General features: G+C 38.0%; 2 protein-coding genes across 4 annotated transcripts in view; one reads left to right on the top strand and one right to left on the bottom strand.

The window, feature by feature from the left end:
- The window catches only part of LOC125233768 (beta-ureidopropionase-like), a 494,359-nt gene that overhangs the window by 342,142 nt on the left and 138,006 nt on the right, over window positions 1-14,211 (bottom strand). The gene's annotated exons all lie outside the window — the stretch shown is intronic.
- LOC125233760 (OTU domain-containing protein 7B) overlaps window positions 1-14,211 on the top strand; it is a 41,181-nt gene that overhangs the window by 20,788 nt on the left and 6,182 nt on the right. For all 3 annotated transcript variants that reach the window (XM_048139836.1, XM_048139837.1, XM_048139838.1), the window contains 3 exons: window positions 6,700-6,831; window positions 12,136-12,286; window positions 13,477-13,727. In XM_048139836.1, the coding sequence (XP_047995793.1) occupies window positions 6,700-6,831; window positions 12,136-12,286; window positions 13,477-13,727 (534 nt within the window). The remainder of the gene's footprint in view (window positions 1-6,699; window positions 6,832-12,135; window positions 12,287-13,476; window positions 13,728-14,211) is intronic.

Genomic DNA, 14,211 nt, shown 5'->3' on the forward strand with positions numbered 1-14,211 from the left:
ACTCTATGGCGCCTCCCCAAACGTCGGTCTCAATGGAACGAGCCAGAGGTGAGACCTACATGTCCGTCGCAAACACCCTACAAAAATCTTGTAACTTTTCGGATGAATCCGTCTATCCTACTGTCCGGAAGTTCTTTTAGAGAGACCAAATCATATTTGAGCGCTTTGCTTCTTCTTTTCTGCGCACTGAGTGGAATTCCTTGCCGGTGGCTATATTTCCGAGCTCATATAACCCGACAACCTTCAAGTCAAGGGTGTACAAGCATCTTCTGGGCGAGCTCACTCTATCGTAAGCCACGTCTTTGTCTTGTCTGTGGCCAAGAGTAAGCCCATTTATAATAAATTAAAAAAAAATAGTTTAAATTCTAATTTATTTGAACATTTAGAACACCTGAAGGTTTCAATACTTTCAATACAATTCCAAAGCTAAAACATTTAGGCTCGTTTGCCCAGCAGGAATAAGTAGCCAATCAGAAATTACGCTGCATGTAGGAAATAGAACATAAAACTTTTTAGCGTGTGTAACGCACATCTGATTTTATTCCATAACTTCAATTTACTGTTATTCTCCATCTGTACATCACAACGATTGATTGCCCGAGTGACACAAAAGGCAGTAACGTATTGAGTATTGTGACTTGCCGGCGATGCGCTCCACTACACCCATTGTTGTGCGTATTTGAACCTATTTAGTTATATTTTGCTAATGGTAAATACTGTTTTTTACGCGTGTATATCTTGAGAAATTTCCATTCGAAACCCCGCTCCATAAGAAATTATGGTAAAATCTTATTTTAAAACGACATGAACATGAAATAAAGATGGAAAGGAGTGAAAAGATTAGTATATCCAGTGGTAAGCCTCTAGTCACACTTGCACAAAAATCTCGCGTACCTGTACCGTTACCATGGGCTGCCCAAGTGAGAGCCGTATTACTTTACTCAGAAAGTAAGTGAGTTTACGTTTGTTTACAATATATTGTGCCTAACTTCACGCCAAAGAAGCTGCTTCTATCCCTTTCTAAGTTTATCAATAAACGGAGAAAGAACTATAGGCGAATGCTACGCCTCTGGTGTTTACGCGATGGAACTAAAATCATAAGTAAATGTAATTTACCTATCGAAATCTGTCAATATAGGGTCTACTGCAAATTTCGAAACATACGCACTGAGGGATTCTTCCTCTTTCACTTTATACTGATAAGAGTAAAAGAGACTCATGTCCACATGTCGATAACTTCGGTATTCGGTAGTAGGCCTCAAACCGTAGGCAAAGTCATTCTAACGTGACATTTCTGTCAAGTTATACAAAAATCACACGGAATTTTCACAATTATATTTGCAGTTTTAAATAAAATTATGACTAACATATTGCATTAATTTATAATATTACGTGAAATTCAAGATTAGCTAAAATTGAATAAAAAGATAAACCAGTGAACAAATCAAATAAGGTAATGAGTTATTTTTGGCCATCATATTGTACTATTTACAATTGAGATGATTATAATGCTCAAAGCAGTTTTTGGTTTCAGAAAGATGACGGAAGCTATGATTGAAATCAATATTTCCGAACAAACCCGTATGGTATTCAGTCAACATGGAAGATGGTTCAATTGATATTAATACTGTGGCACTCTGGCAGTTACGCTACTCAAAACCTTAGGGCAGCAGAGGGGAGCAGTACCAATTTATAGGTGTTTTTGTTCCGCGATGCACTTAATGGTATTATTGGCCATGATCATCACAGGTATATGTATAGAAGTGCTCCAATAAAGGAAAAACCTCAACTCTAAAAAATAATCCTGTTACTAAAATAAAGTATTTCATTAATTGACTTTGTTTATTTGTGATGTTCTTGAGTAGTAAAGAAATAGAAATATTTTTTACAGAAAAAGGGTACATAGCATCTTATATAGAATTAGCTTTTGCCCGCGGTTTCGCTCGCGTACTAAAAGAATTCTTATTCAAACATATACAAATAATAAAATTTTCATTTGGATCCGTAGGTTTCTATGCAGACGTTTGTCTGCGTTTTTTTCAATTACTCATATTACTATTGTTTTTAAAAAAGAAATGCTTGCAGTGGTTGTACAAATGTTACACAGCAACCACAGCGTAGGTAGTAGGTACGAGTAGGTATGTATTCTATATACACTGAGGAAATTACATATTGTACAACAGAACTCACATAGCTAAAGTAGTTTCTCGCATTATCGCTTACAATTACCGATTGCCGACCGATTACCCCTATCCCTATCCCTAACCCTACCCCTATCCCTATTAGGGTTTGTTGGGATTTTCCGCCAAGCAAAGAACCGGGAAATGAACTTGAAGGCTGTAGGCATAAACCCTATAATTTATGAATTTATTATGCACACTATTGGCGCTTTGTAAATAATTTGTAATTGTTCAAAAATACTTCTTTTCATTCATAAAACATTGTATTGTGTAGTTACTAAATAGTCATAAGTTTAGCATTTCAATATGTGCAATATTACTTTTATGATTAACAAAGTAATTGTTATTCCTGTAATTGTTTCTTCTGCTGTATGTTGTATTAAATATTGTATGTTTGTGCTGATTGCCAAGTTGCCAATGCTCCCAATAAATTAAAAAAAAAATTAGCTTTGTCAACTTTGACACTAGGACTTAGCTGAAATGTCAATCGTTGACGCTGAACCATGGACTTTTAAATCTATGCGCTAAACGCCGATCGAAATTCAGTCTAGCTCTGTCATGTCAATACGGAAAAGTGATAGAGATAGCTAAGCTACGATAACGATGTTAATCATAATCGTTTGTGCATTTGGCTACATGCCCTACCAAAAAATTAGATACAATTTTTACTTGTTTCAAAATGCTTTTTCTACTCACTTTTGTATCAAATTATAATCTTCATATACACCGCATAATGGCTTATCGCCTTCAAAAGTTCTATACCTTACCTTAGACTTTGTCGTTACCTATGTCGATATCGTTGTAATTGATGTTTGATATGTACGAAAACGCTGAATTTTAGGTTTTTAGTTTTCGTTTCACATCAATTTATTAAATACTTAGCCTGTTACTCAAGAATATTACAAAATAAACAAAGTCACAGAATGAGATACTTTATTTCAGTAATAGGATAATTTTTTTGAAGTTTTTTCCTTTGGTTCACTTCTAATATATACCCACGAGATGTTATGGTGACAACAGGTACAAGTATTGTGCATTAAGGAACTAACATGCCCATGAATTGGTACTGCCTGCTGCTGTAGGTAATCAGTTGATTCTTATTTAACTGCCTCATTCATTATCAATTTGAACAATCTTCTACGTTGGGTTTGCTGAATACCATACGGCTGGCATGGAAATATTGTTTTCAATAATATCTTCTTTTTCTGAAAGCAACCAATATAATCATCTCAACTGTAGCTAAACAGTACAAAATGATGAATAAATATACCTAACTCATTACCTTTGTAAAAGTATCAAACACTGGTTTCATCACTGGTTTATCTTTTTATCGAACTACTGACTAACTGCTACATTTAAGCTGTTCTTGAATTTCACGTAATATTATAAATTAATACATATTAGTCATAATTGTATTTAAAATTGCAAATATAATCGAGAAAATGTTGTGGGATTGTTATATAATTTGACAGTAATGACACATCACAGTGAATTGGTGGTTTACTTTTACGCTAGTGACTGTCAATGATTACTCACGTAAAGTATTGAGTTTTCACTAGAGACTGTCAAATAGTTCTGGTTCTATTGACTTCATACAGTTAGAAAGAGAGCGCCTTAGCTGTTAAGTTAGGAACGTATTGAAAACTCGGAGTAAATACGTTAATAACTTATGGTACCGATGAAAATTTTAGTACGTGAGCGTTTCCGCTTGGAGCGCTGTTCAGTTTTTCCATACATTTTCCGTAACTCTCACTGAAAACGTAACGTATTTTTTAACTCAAAAAAGTCATGGTAAGGCTACTGTACACTTCCATGTGAATTGTGAGATAAATACATTTGAGTGCGCTAAAATACGAATGTGTTTATCTTTATTCATATGAGCGTGGGTCTCTTCATGTTCAGACACAGATCTTTTTTCCATGTATGAGTACCTAATCTTTTGCAAGTTATTCCTTCCTCTTTCTACATAATTCGACAGACGTTTTAAGACGATACAGCTAGGAGGGGTCAATTCTCCATACAAACGCTCTCGACTATTTCCTCCCTGGGTGTCGGACCGTTTTGATTTTTTTGATATGTTTATTTTACGCTAGAGCGGCTAGAGCCAATCAAAAATTATCATAAACGGCATTTTCCATTATGGCGCAAAAAAGGGTGTGATACTCAAGATTATTAACAATCAGCCAAAAAAACTAAACGGTCCGACACAGATTATTTCATTATTATTCAGATTCTCACATTTCGTTCCGATTGATTAGGTTTTAGAGGAGGAAACAGTCGAGAGCGGAATCTCGATTTTAAAGATTTTTTCGCAATATATTTTAACTGAGTTCTTAACGGACAATTTTTTTTTCGATAAATCTGGTTAAAACCACTAGTATATTTAACTAAAATTCCCAAATTGAAAGGGGGGGCTCCTTTCCAATTTAGCATTTTCGCTCCTGTAGCGTCTTAACGCAAATATTTCATAATGTTCTTCCAGTTGTATTGTATGTTCTAAGGGTAGGAGCCATTGGACCTGTTATCCGCTAGGTCACAAGTTCTAGTTTGGTCCGGTTAGATACATTTTTCCTTTAGTTTAATAAATTGCATGAAAGTAGAAAAAATAAGGTCAAATAAGGCGGAAGGAAACTTAGTTCGCTACGTGCGATGAATGTTGACTCTTGACTCAGGTTTCTAACGCGTCTGGCTTACAAACTCAGTTCCGTATGCTACCACAACATCATAGCAACAAAAAAGAATATTTTATCTACGAGTATATTGGCCATAGATAATGTATTGTTGACATACAATTACTTATTTGTTCGCTAATTGGTGACAGAACTCACAGATTAATGAAAAGTCGTTGTATTAATAATCAGACGTCTATTTAGACAAAGCATTCCAATAAATAAACAATATTTTTACAACGATAAAAAAACTAACCTATGTCCTTCCCTGGGATTCGATTAGTCTAGTCTCTGAAGATCAAATCGGTTTAACAGCAGGGTCGGTTGGTGCCTAATTGCACGAAATGAGGTACATAAAATTACCTATGACTTAAAATTTGTGCTCAATGAAATTTACCGGCCTGCCGGTGAAACAGCAGTTGTGTTCAAAACGTTCATATTTATGTACCGCTGGCATAGGAGGAAGAAGTTGACTTATGCCAGTAGCATAATGTAGGCTAAAGGCCTTTTAGTGAAGTAGTGCCGGGAACGAACGTGTTAACGCGTCTCTGTAGGTTGGTTTGGATTAAGCTCCATACATAATTGTCCATGACCCTATACAAAAGTCATAAGCTTGGCCATGTCACAAGTGTTGTAACCTAAAAAATAACAGAATCGTCAGACCTCGGAACTGCACTTAAACAAAACAAAGCGGTGCCAAAAGGCATCCTTTGCTAATGCGCCGGCTTTGCCAACTCATTGTTCGTGAAGGCTGTAGAAATGGCCACGGGATTGCGTCAGACTATATTGTTTATTTGTTGATGGTCACTGCTATTAGCCTAGTTTGTAATGACTTTGCAAAACTGAAAGTTCTGGATACAAATCCAGTTGAAATTTGGACAGAGGGTTTTCGGATTGTCATTTGCAAAGTGTTTATATTATTCAGACAACCCTTAAATATGTATTACCAAAGACATTAAAGATGTTATGTTCCTTTTAGTATGACTATATAATATTAAAGTTATAAAAACAGCAAAAAAACCGTGAAATTTGTTGATAAGTTTTTTTCGCACTTGGTTTCAAAGACACTCTAAATGGGAGAATCACAAAATCCTAACAAGCATCTGATCGTAACATATCCAAACCAAAATTTTAGTCAGAGAGTTTATGAGAATTTAAGAAGCATTTCCATTAAAATAATTGAAAGATCTCTTCATGTTTATCGGGTTTTTGTTTCATATTTATTTACTAGATAAGTTTACTCATCTTAGACACCTACTTTACATTATTTGCACACCTACTCTTCTACTCCAGTTTATTCAGCAAAACAATGTCTACCTACATAATTAAATACATATTTCTATACAGATATGACGACAGGTTTACACGCAATCTGATAAACACAGTCAGGATACAATCTCGTGCGGAAATATAATGTGAATCATACTGCGAAATAAAAATATCTCAGTTTATTTTTAACTCTATTAAAATTTCATCTCGAAAGAAAGTATTTGAAGATGAAATAATGAATCAGAGATTTTATTGTACAGTGGATGTTTCCAACGTGTAGATTATATTTCGGCGAGGATTCTGTTTTAAATGGAAAATGTATGTATTTCTCGTTTAGAATGCTTTTAATCGTTGATGAATTTATTGGGTAGGAAAAAGAAAGATATGAGTATTTTCCCTTATACAGATTCCCCGGTCCCTCTCTTTCGTCAAATTTGTGTCCTTTCCCTTCTTTTTCAAAGATCCTCTCCAAGGAATCTATCCATGGTTTTTTGGTTTGTTCCTCTCTCCGTTTGTTTTGGCATCATTGAAAGGGCAGTGTTAACACAAAAATGTCTAAAATGTACTCATGTTTGTTACAGAACGCGTCCTACCTCAGCTGAAACCGCGCGCGGGCGGCGATGTCAACGTTATACCAGAACGCTCAGTCAGCTCTCTGGACCTCATGTCGTACTCCACGCCTTCCAACTTAGTCCTCACACCAGCCCCAGAATGTAAGTCGAAGTCACTAAAGTCATCTAGCCTTTAAAAAACACAGCAGAACCTTGTCAGGACCTTCAATCGTGTTAGATGAGAGCTTTCAACGCAATACCATGTTTATATTTATCACAGAATTTACTGCATTATAGAATACATGCCGCCTGTTATTTCGAGCAAACTGTATGCCAGATTAAATCTAGGAACTACCACCTCCTGCAGATCGATTCTTCTAAGATAGCCTTCCGTCATCTGTTTTCGGATTATATTATTTTTGACAGCAGCGTCATCTATGGCATTTTGGTAGTAACTGAATCGAATACCAGCCAGGTTATTCGACGACGTAAAATTTTTAAAAAGTCCTTGTTTGCTCCATATATAGCGTGATAAAACGTGTAGTAGACCATATTTTTCTCGTTCTCCGGCATATTCGTGTATTTATCAAAGCTACACGAATGCACGTACTGAAAATAAACTAATGAACAGAATTTGTTAAGGTCGCCGTCTAATAACCTTTAAAATACCTACCTAAATTTGATATTTAATAAATGGATTATTCCTTTGGTATTGCTAAAAGATATTACTTAAAATGAAATCAATTCTCCTGCAAACGTTTGGGATTTTCATCCACAGGCAAGTTTTTTCCAATTCATATTCATGTCTGCCACTGATTCTAAATGGTCTAACTTTTATCCTAGAAGACGAGTCATCGAAACTTTTCAGACAAAACCGTTTGACTACGAAAGTAACTTACTGATTTCTAAACTTGATAAATATTGACGCTTTACTTTATTTTTTCTGACATCGTTGAGATTTATGTTTTTTTGTCATACATGGCATGCCTTAATATGGGCCTAGGCAACATGCCAAATGCCAATCGTTGATGTCACGTCAGTGATGCCTCAGTCGCATAATGCGGAAGAGTGATAGAGCTAGCGATGCTACTTATTGGTATTTCGGTAGGCACATTAAGGGATCTTAGAGAAAACCCTAGTTTTTTACCCTTCTAATATTATGGACACTGAAATAACGATTTCAGTATTTTAGTAAAAGTTTCTTATAAAAATTAAAACAATAGCTATCGACTTCGACATTTAGAGGAGTAAAATGCTGTTTGTTATTGTTATGAAGGTCAAATTATGATATTCTATTTTTTACCTACATTCCGTTATTTTTTGTTACTTATTGACAACGTGCGTGAAGGAGTGGCTCTGACTGTCAGAAACACACGTACGGCAGTTATGGGACATATGAAACATGCGAGCGGCGGCCTCTAGAACTAATTTAAGATTTAACATAGAGAAGCCCATAAAGTGAGGGAGGGCATTACAATCGCCATCAGATATATCGAAGCTGCCAAAGCTCTCACAAATATCGAAACACGCTCTGCGTTTTCACATTATTCGATCCGATATCGGATGTCGGACCGATATCCCATATATTTTCGCCGCCATCTTTGATTTTTTCCTTTGAAATCCTTCCTACATCCGATATCGAATCAGATAGTGTGGAAACGCACTAACGTGTACATACGTCTTGACAATAGAGGTGTGTTCCGATATTTGTGAGAGCTTTCACTGTGGTTGTATCGGAACTGTTTCCCCATAGCACTATGCCATACTGTACCCATGCATGTGCATATGCTTAATAAGCCCATATCGCTGTTTTTAAATCAGTACATTGTTTTAGCTCGTATAGGGCGCAGGTGAGTCGGCTTAACTGTACTGATATTACAACTAAAATCAAATCAAATATCAAATAACAAATCAAATAATAATATCAAATCCACCATCTCTCTCGCTATATACTGGTTTTAGGTGTAATCAGTATCTAGTGCCTTAAATGTTTAGAGAGTAAGTTTTTCTTGTCACTTAATAGGTTAAAGCGCCATATGTAGAATGGTTTATACAATAAATGATTTTATCTTTTTTTTTATCTTTATATCGTAAATCGTAATCCTGCAAAGGAGGTGCAAGCACTAATTGCTCGCCCTTAGAGTTGATCAAAAGGCGACTAGCCTTATCAGAGATAACATACACTAGAGAAATTTCGTCGGGTACCACGGCGGGCGGGTGGTCTAGTGGTAATGACGTTAGCCGCGTAAGCTGAAGACCCGGGTTCGTTTCCCGGCTCGGCCACCAGTGGGCCTTGTCGTTTTTTCTTTCGTGTGTTTGTTCTTTCCAATTGATTGTCCCATCGATATGTAGCAGTGTAAAAGTTTGTACGCAATCTAATGTAGTGTTTTGGAATGAAAACTCTATCCCAGAAAATATCATGTTTCAAATATCAGTACGACACGCGTTTAATTTGTTTTTTAATGGTTTTGAACTCCCACAGTTTGGACCCACGCCAACTGTCTGACGGACACATTTTATTTTTAGTTTTTATTTTTACCTATTTTAGTTTAATGCCTACGCTAAGAGCGTAAATGGCTTCGTAAACAACATGGCTATTAAATGTCACGTGGCTATTCGCCTAAAAGAGTTATAGTCTCACAATATTTACTGCAATTAAAAACGGAGATATACTCAGACACGTAAGCAGTGCAGGGGCATTCCACGAGAAAGTCGCTTACGACATGCTTTTGCCTTGTATGGCAGCTATATCAATCAAATCCGTAAAGCTCGAGAAAATACTGCCAATTGGTTAACCAAGTCATGAAAGGTTGTCAGACACAACTTCGCTTTCTTAGCGTCTTCAGAAGTATTAGGGACCGTCACAACTCAAGCGACGCATGTCCTGAGGCGCGGAACTGACGTCCGCTTGGCGCGCGCCGCGTCGCCTGGAGCGCGCCAAGAGACGTCTCTTGCGCGTCTTTCCTATACAAAATGTACTGAGGAGACATTTTTTAAATTACATTCAGGCGGCGTGGCGCGGACGTCCGTTCCGCGCGTCAGGACATGCGTCTCTTGTGTGGGGATGATCCCTTAGAAGAATTGCATGTCGTAAGCGACATTCTCGTGGAATGCCCCTGCAGAGCCTTTACTATTTATTTATTTCAAATAATCATTGGAATCAGGCGTTACTTTGCGGAAATCCATGTTAATCGTAAACTAGAACTTTCCTTTGCTAATCCGCGAATAGATAACGTGCAAGTCAATCAGTGCTAACCTGTTATAATTACTTGCGTATTTTTTACATGCAATTAATTTTCCCACCCTCCTCGATGCCTCGTAGAGAGGCGAAACACGTGTCGAGTTTTGTATTTTTGGTGGTGGGTTGTTATATTTATTTGCGTATTTATTTTTATTTTTGCGGTGGGAGGGTGGGAAAATTAATTGCATGTAAAAAATACGCAAGTAATTATAACAGGTTAGCACTGATTGACTTGCACGTTATCTATTCGCGGATTAGCAAAGGAAAGTTCTAGTTTACGATTATTTATTTATTTATTTGGCCAGCGGCCTCGCTCGCGTTAAATTCTACAATTGCGGAATGCTCCATACAAACGTTAGAAAGAGACACGCAAAGTAGCCTATATCAGTCTCTATCCCTTCAACTATCTCCACTTAAAAAAAACACTTATGGGAAAGTGTTAGGGACCATCCACACTCATATGACGCATGTCTCGGGGCGCGCAACGGACGTCTCCGCCACGCCGCCTGAATGTAATTCAAAAACGTAGTTGAGACGTCCGTTGCGCGCCCCGAGACACGCGACGCTTAAGTGAGAACGCTGCCTTAGGGTGCGCGCCCACGGGCAACAAAGTTGCTCGGGGACTTACGCATTTGTATGAAACGTTGCGTCGCTTCGTGTGCGCACTTTCATACTAGCCCATGGTCGCGACGAAAAAGTCGCTTCGAAAAGTCGCCCGTGGGCGCACCCTCTTAATGGGAAAGTGCCATTTATAATATTAGTGTACATGTATGGTGATGGCAAAGGATCATAATAGCGACACTTATGAGTCTCCTAATGGTAAAATTTTGTAAGAAATTGCTGTTGCCCCGGATACCTGCACTGCAGCACTAAATTAGTAAGTGCGTTGCCGACCTTTAAGATGACAGAATTCGCTATTTTCCTGAAGGTTTGAAGGTCGTACTCGTAACCAAGAAAGCGCAAAATAATGACTGAGTCAAACATAATTATTCAGCAAAATTTCAAATTGGCCTTGATCTCTTCCGTTTGAAGTTTCAAGAACACAGTGAGGTTTGGAATTTTGGATCTTTGAAGTTTCCTGTTCGGAACCAAAGTGTTGTGTCTCTATACGTTTCATTATGACTTAGGCCTTTTTGGCTTAAACCTGAGGTGTACAAGAGTACTCCTATTAGTTCGATACCTTGACGTTTGATATCGATATAGCTGGAAAAATAATGAGTAATGGGAGAAAGAGTCTAATGATACTATCTGTACATGATTGTTAGGTTTGATGGAATATAGGTATTTCAATTTATCTCTTCAGTTCGCGTTTAGCGGTAGCTAATGTAGCTATCAAAGTAACTTTTTAACCGGCGCCCAAATCTCAAGGAAGGGGGTTCTCAATTCGTCTGTATGTTTTTTTTTTATGTTTGTTATTTATTAGATATCTCCGTCGTTTCTGGACCGATTTTGAAACTAGCTTTAAAAAACCGGGCAGGGCTCTATAGAAGTCGATAATTTGCTAAAAAGAGTTCGGCACACGCGATCTCTGCCGTTGACCTCTGCAGGTCGAGCTGTAAACAGCTTTTCGTACATTAACTTTTTATGTCTATCCACATTATTCCACAATCCACATGCCTATTAAATTAAGTACGAGACGAGACCTAAAAGCTTTACGAAATATGAATTAGAAAATAATGGGATCGGACACATGGTGGTCGCGTTGAAATATTATAATAAATATTTATTCAAACTTTATTGCACAGTAAAATACAGTTAATAAAGGCAGACTTAATACTACATGGCATTCTCTACCTACCAGTCTAACTTTAAGCCAAACAGAGAAGAACAAAGAAACAAAAGAAAAGTTTAGGTTTTAAAACTAAATAATAAATGGTATAATTTTCTTGGACGCGAATGTTTCTCGGCAGGTTAATTTTTTCAGAAGCACCATTATGGTCAGGGGATCACCGCGACTTTATAGTCCTGATTTGGACCGGGGTCCGCCATTTGATGACCCCTGGTTTAGAGGACGTCGTATTTTTCGGGTCAAGGTTTCCCTTCGTCTTCAAATTTTTTTTTTTAATTATAAATGGGCTTACTCTTGGCCACAGACTAGCCAAAGGCAAAGACGTGGCCTACGATGGAGTGAGCTCCCCCGGAAGACGTTCACCCTTGATTTGAAGGTTGTTGGTTATATGAGCTCGGAAATATAGCCGGTCTTAAATCCGATTATTTTGTTTCAGGTCGAAAGCTGTCCCGAGGTATCTCCAGAGCTACAGATAATGAGGGTCTGGTGTGGGCGCTTCGTAGCAACACTGAGCCTGACCTGCAGACCCTAAGCTCTGAACACATACTGTTGCTGCCTGATATATCCATATACCCTCCGGAATTCAGGTAAGTCTTAACACTTAACACCCACCTTTTAATGAAAACATTCATGGGGGTTTCAGTCCCAAAAATGATTACCGCAAAACTCTAGTGCAATACTTTGTGCATTAGCATACATACCTTTAGGCATGGAACACCGCAGATGCGGGAAATATTTATAAACAGGCACATTGAGATCCCATTGCATATTTAAACACTAGAATTCGCCATTCGCTCCAGTACCGGTGCTGTTACCCAGGCAATACAATTGTCAGAAATCTACACACCACTGCCGCGTTTGTTCAATGCGCACCAACTAAGTATGGAGCAAACGCGGCAATGGTATGTAAATTGCTTGGAATTGTGTTGCTTACACAGAGCACCGTAATATGCGATTCAGCGTCTTGAAGGTCGCACAAGTCTTTCTTTACTTCATCGATCCATCTGAAAATTGTGAAATGAAATCTCAGCTATGATTTGCAAAGCGTATTGGCCCAGCCTAAATATTGGAGTGAATTGTAAATAACGTGAGAATTGAGGGCTTCCTTTTTGCAATCAGAGCACCAAAGTCACCTGTCCATTGAATCGCCTAACGGCCGCGTGACGTATCGTCGCGCTAAAATATAGTCTGGCATAAAATCAATTTCAGTTCACGCGACGACCGCCGGTGAACTTTGTGTTTTGTTTTTTGTAAACAAAGAGGTATTCACGAGTCGACATATTGACGTTGTCTTTTTTGTGTTTGACCTTAGATAACTGGCTGGTTGTAGGTTTGAAAGAGTTCGTTGTGAGCTTTTGAATTGATTCTTACTAAAAGTACAGAGCCCCTTTATTTAGTAAAATACATTATTTATTTTGACTATAAAGTCACCGGAATGTTGACACAATTTTTTTGTACCTATTCGTATTTTAAAGATACAATGACACCTAGTACATGACCATACAAGCAAGGTTATAAAAATACTTAAAATAGGTTACTAAAATTCCATAATTTAAATTCCACCCAAAATTGTTTTAATCTATGATAAACTCCGTCGGTAAACCTAATTTAGCGCAGGTAATATGGATAATATTAAGGTATAAAGTAGTTACTTTTATTTTTAAAACATTTTGAATGACATATGAGACCAGTAATTTGGGAAGGTCAACAAAGGTTCAATACTCGAATAACGATCTTATACAGAAAAGAAAACTAACTAAAATAATGTTTATTCTAGAACGTTCATCGAAAAAGACCTCCTCGAAACAGCCACACTCCACACACTAGAGTCTTCCTGCATCCTCAACTGGTGGCGTCAAGGTCGCGTCCCGGGCGCCCCAAGACTCCTACCATTAGCTACTTCTGGAGACGGGAATTGTCTGCCTCATGCAGCGTCGCTAGCTGCTTACGGGTTCCATGACAGATTACTGGCGTTGAGGACGAAGGTTCAAGCATTGCTGTGTGGAGAAGGAGGTGATGCGCTTACAAGTAAGTACCTAAATTACTTTCTAGAATATCTAAAACTTGAATGTTCCTGCATCCTCAACTGGTGGCGTCAAGGCCGCGTCCCGGGCGCCCCAAGACTTCTACCATTGGCTACTTCTGGAGATGGGAACTGTCTGCCTCATGCAGCGTCGCTAGCTGCTTATGGGTTCCATGACAAATTACTGGCGTTGAGGACGAAGGTTCAAGCATTGTTGTGTGGAGAAGGAGGTGATGCGCTTACAAGTAAGTACTTAAATTACTTCAGAAATTAGAGCACACTTCTTCTACTTCTATCCTAAACTAATAGAAGTCTAGGAAGAACCCTGAACCTCTGCAGAATGGAACTGTTTGCCATAAGTAGACTTCTATTTAAAACTGGATTTTTCTTGTGTCATCTGGTGGTGACAATGTCGCGTTCCTTAAGCCCCAAGACTCCTACCTTTAGCTACTTCTGGAAACGGCAACTGTCTGCCTCATGCAGCATCGC

Source organism: Leguminivora glycinivorella, chromosome 15, assembly GCF_023078275.1.
Source record: "Leguminivora glycinivorella isolate SPB_JAAS2020 chromosome 15, LegGlyc_1.1, whole genome shotgun sequence".
Classification (NCBI taxonomy): Eukaryota; Metazoa; Arthropoda; class Insecta; order Lepidoptera; family Tortricidae; genus Leguminivora; species Leguminivora glycinivorella.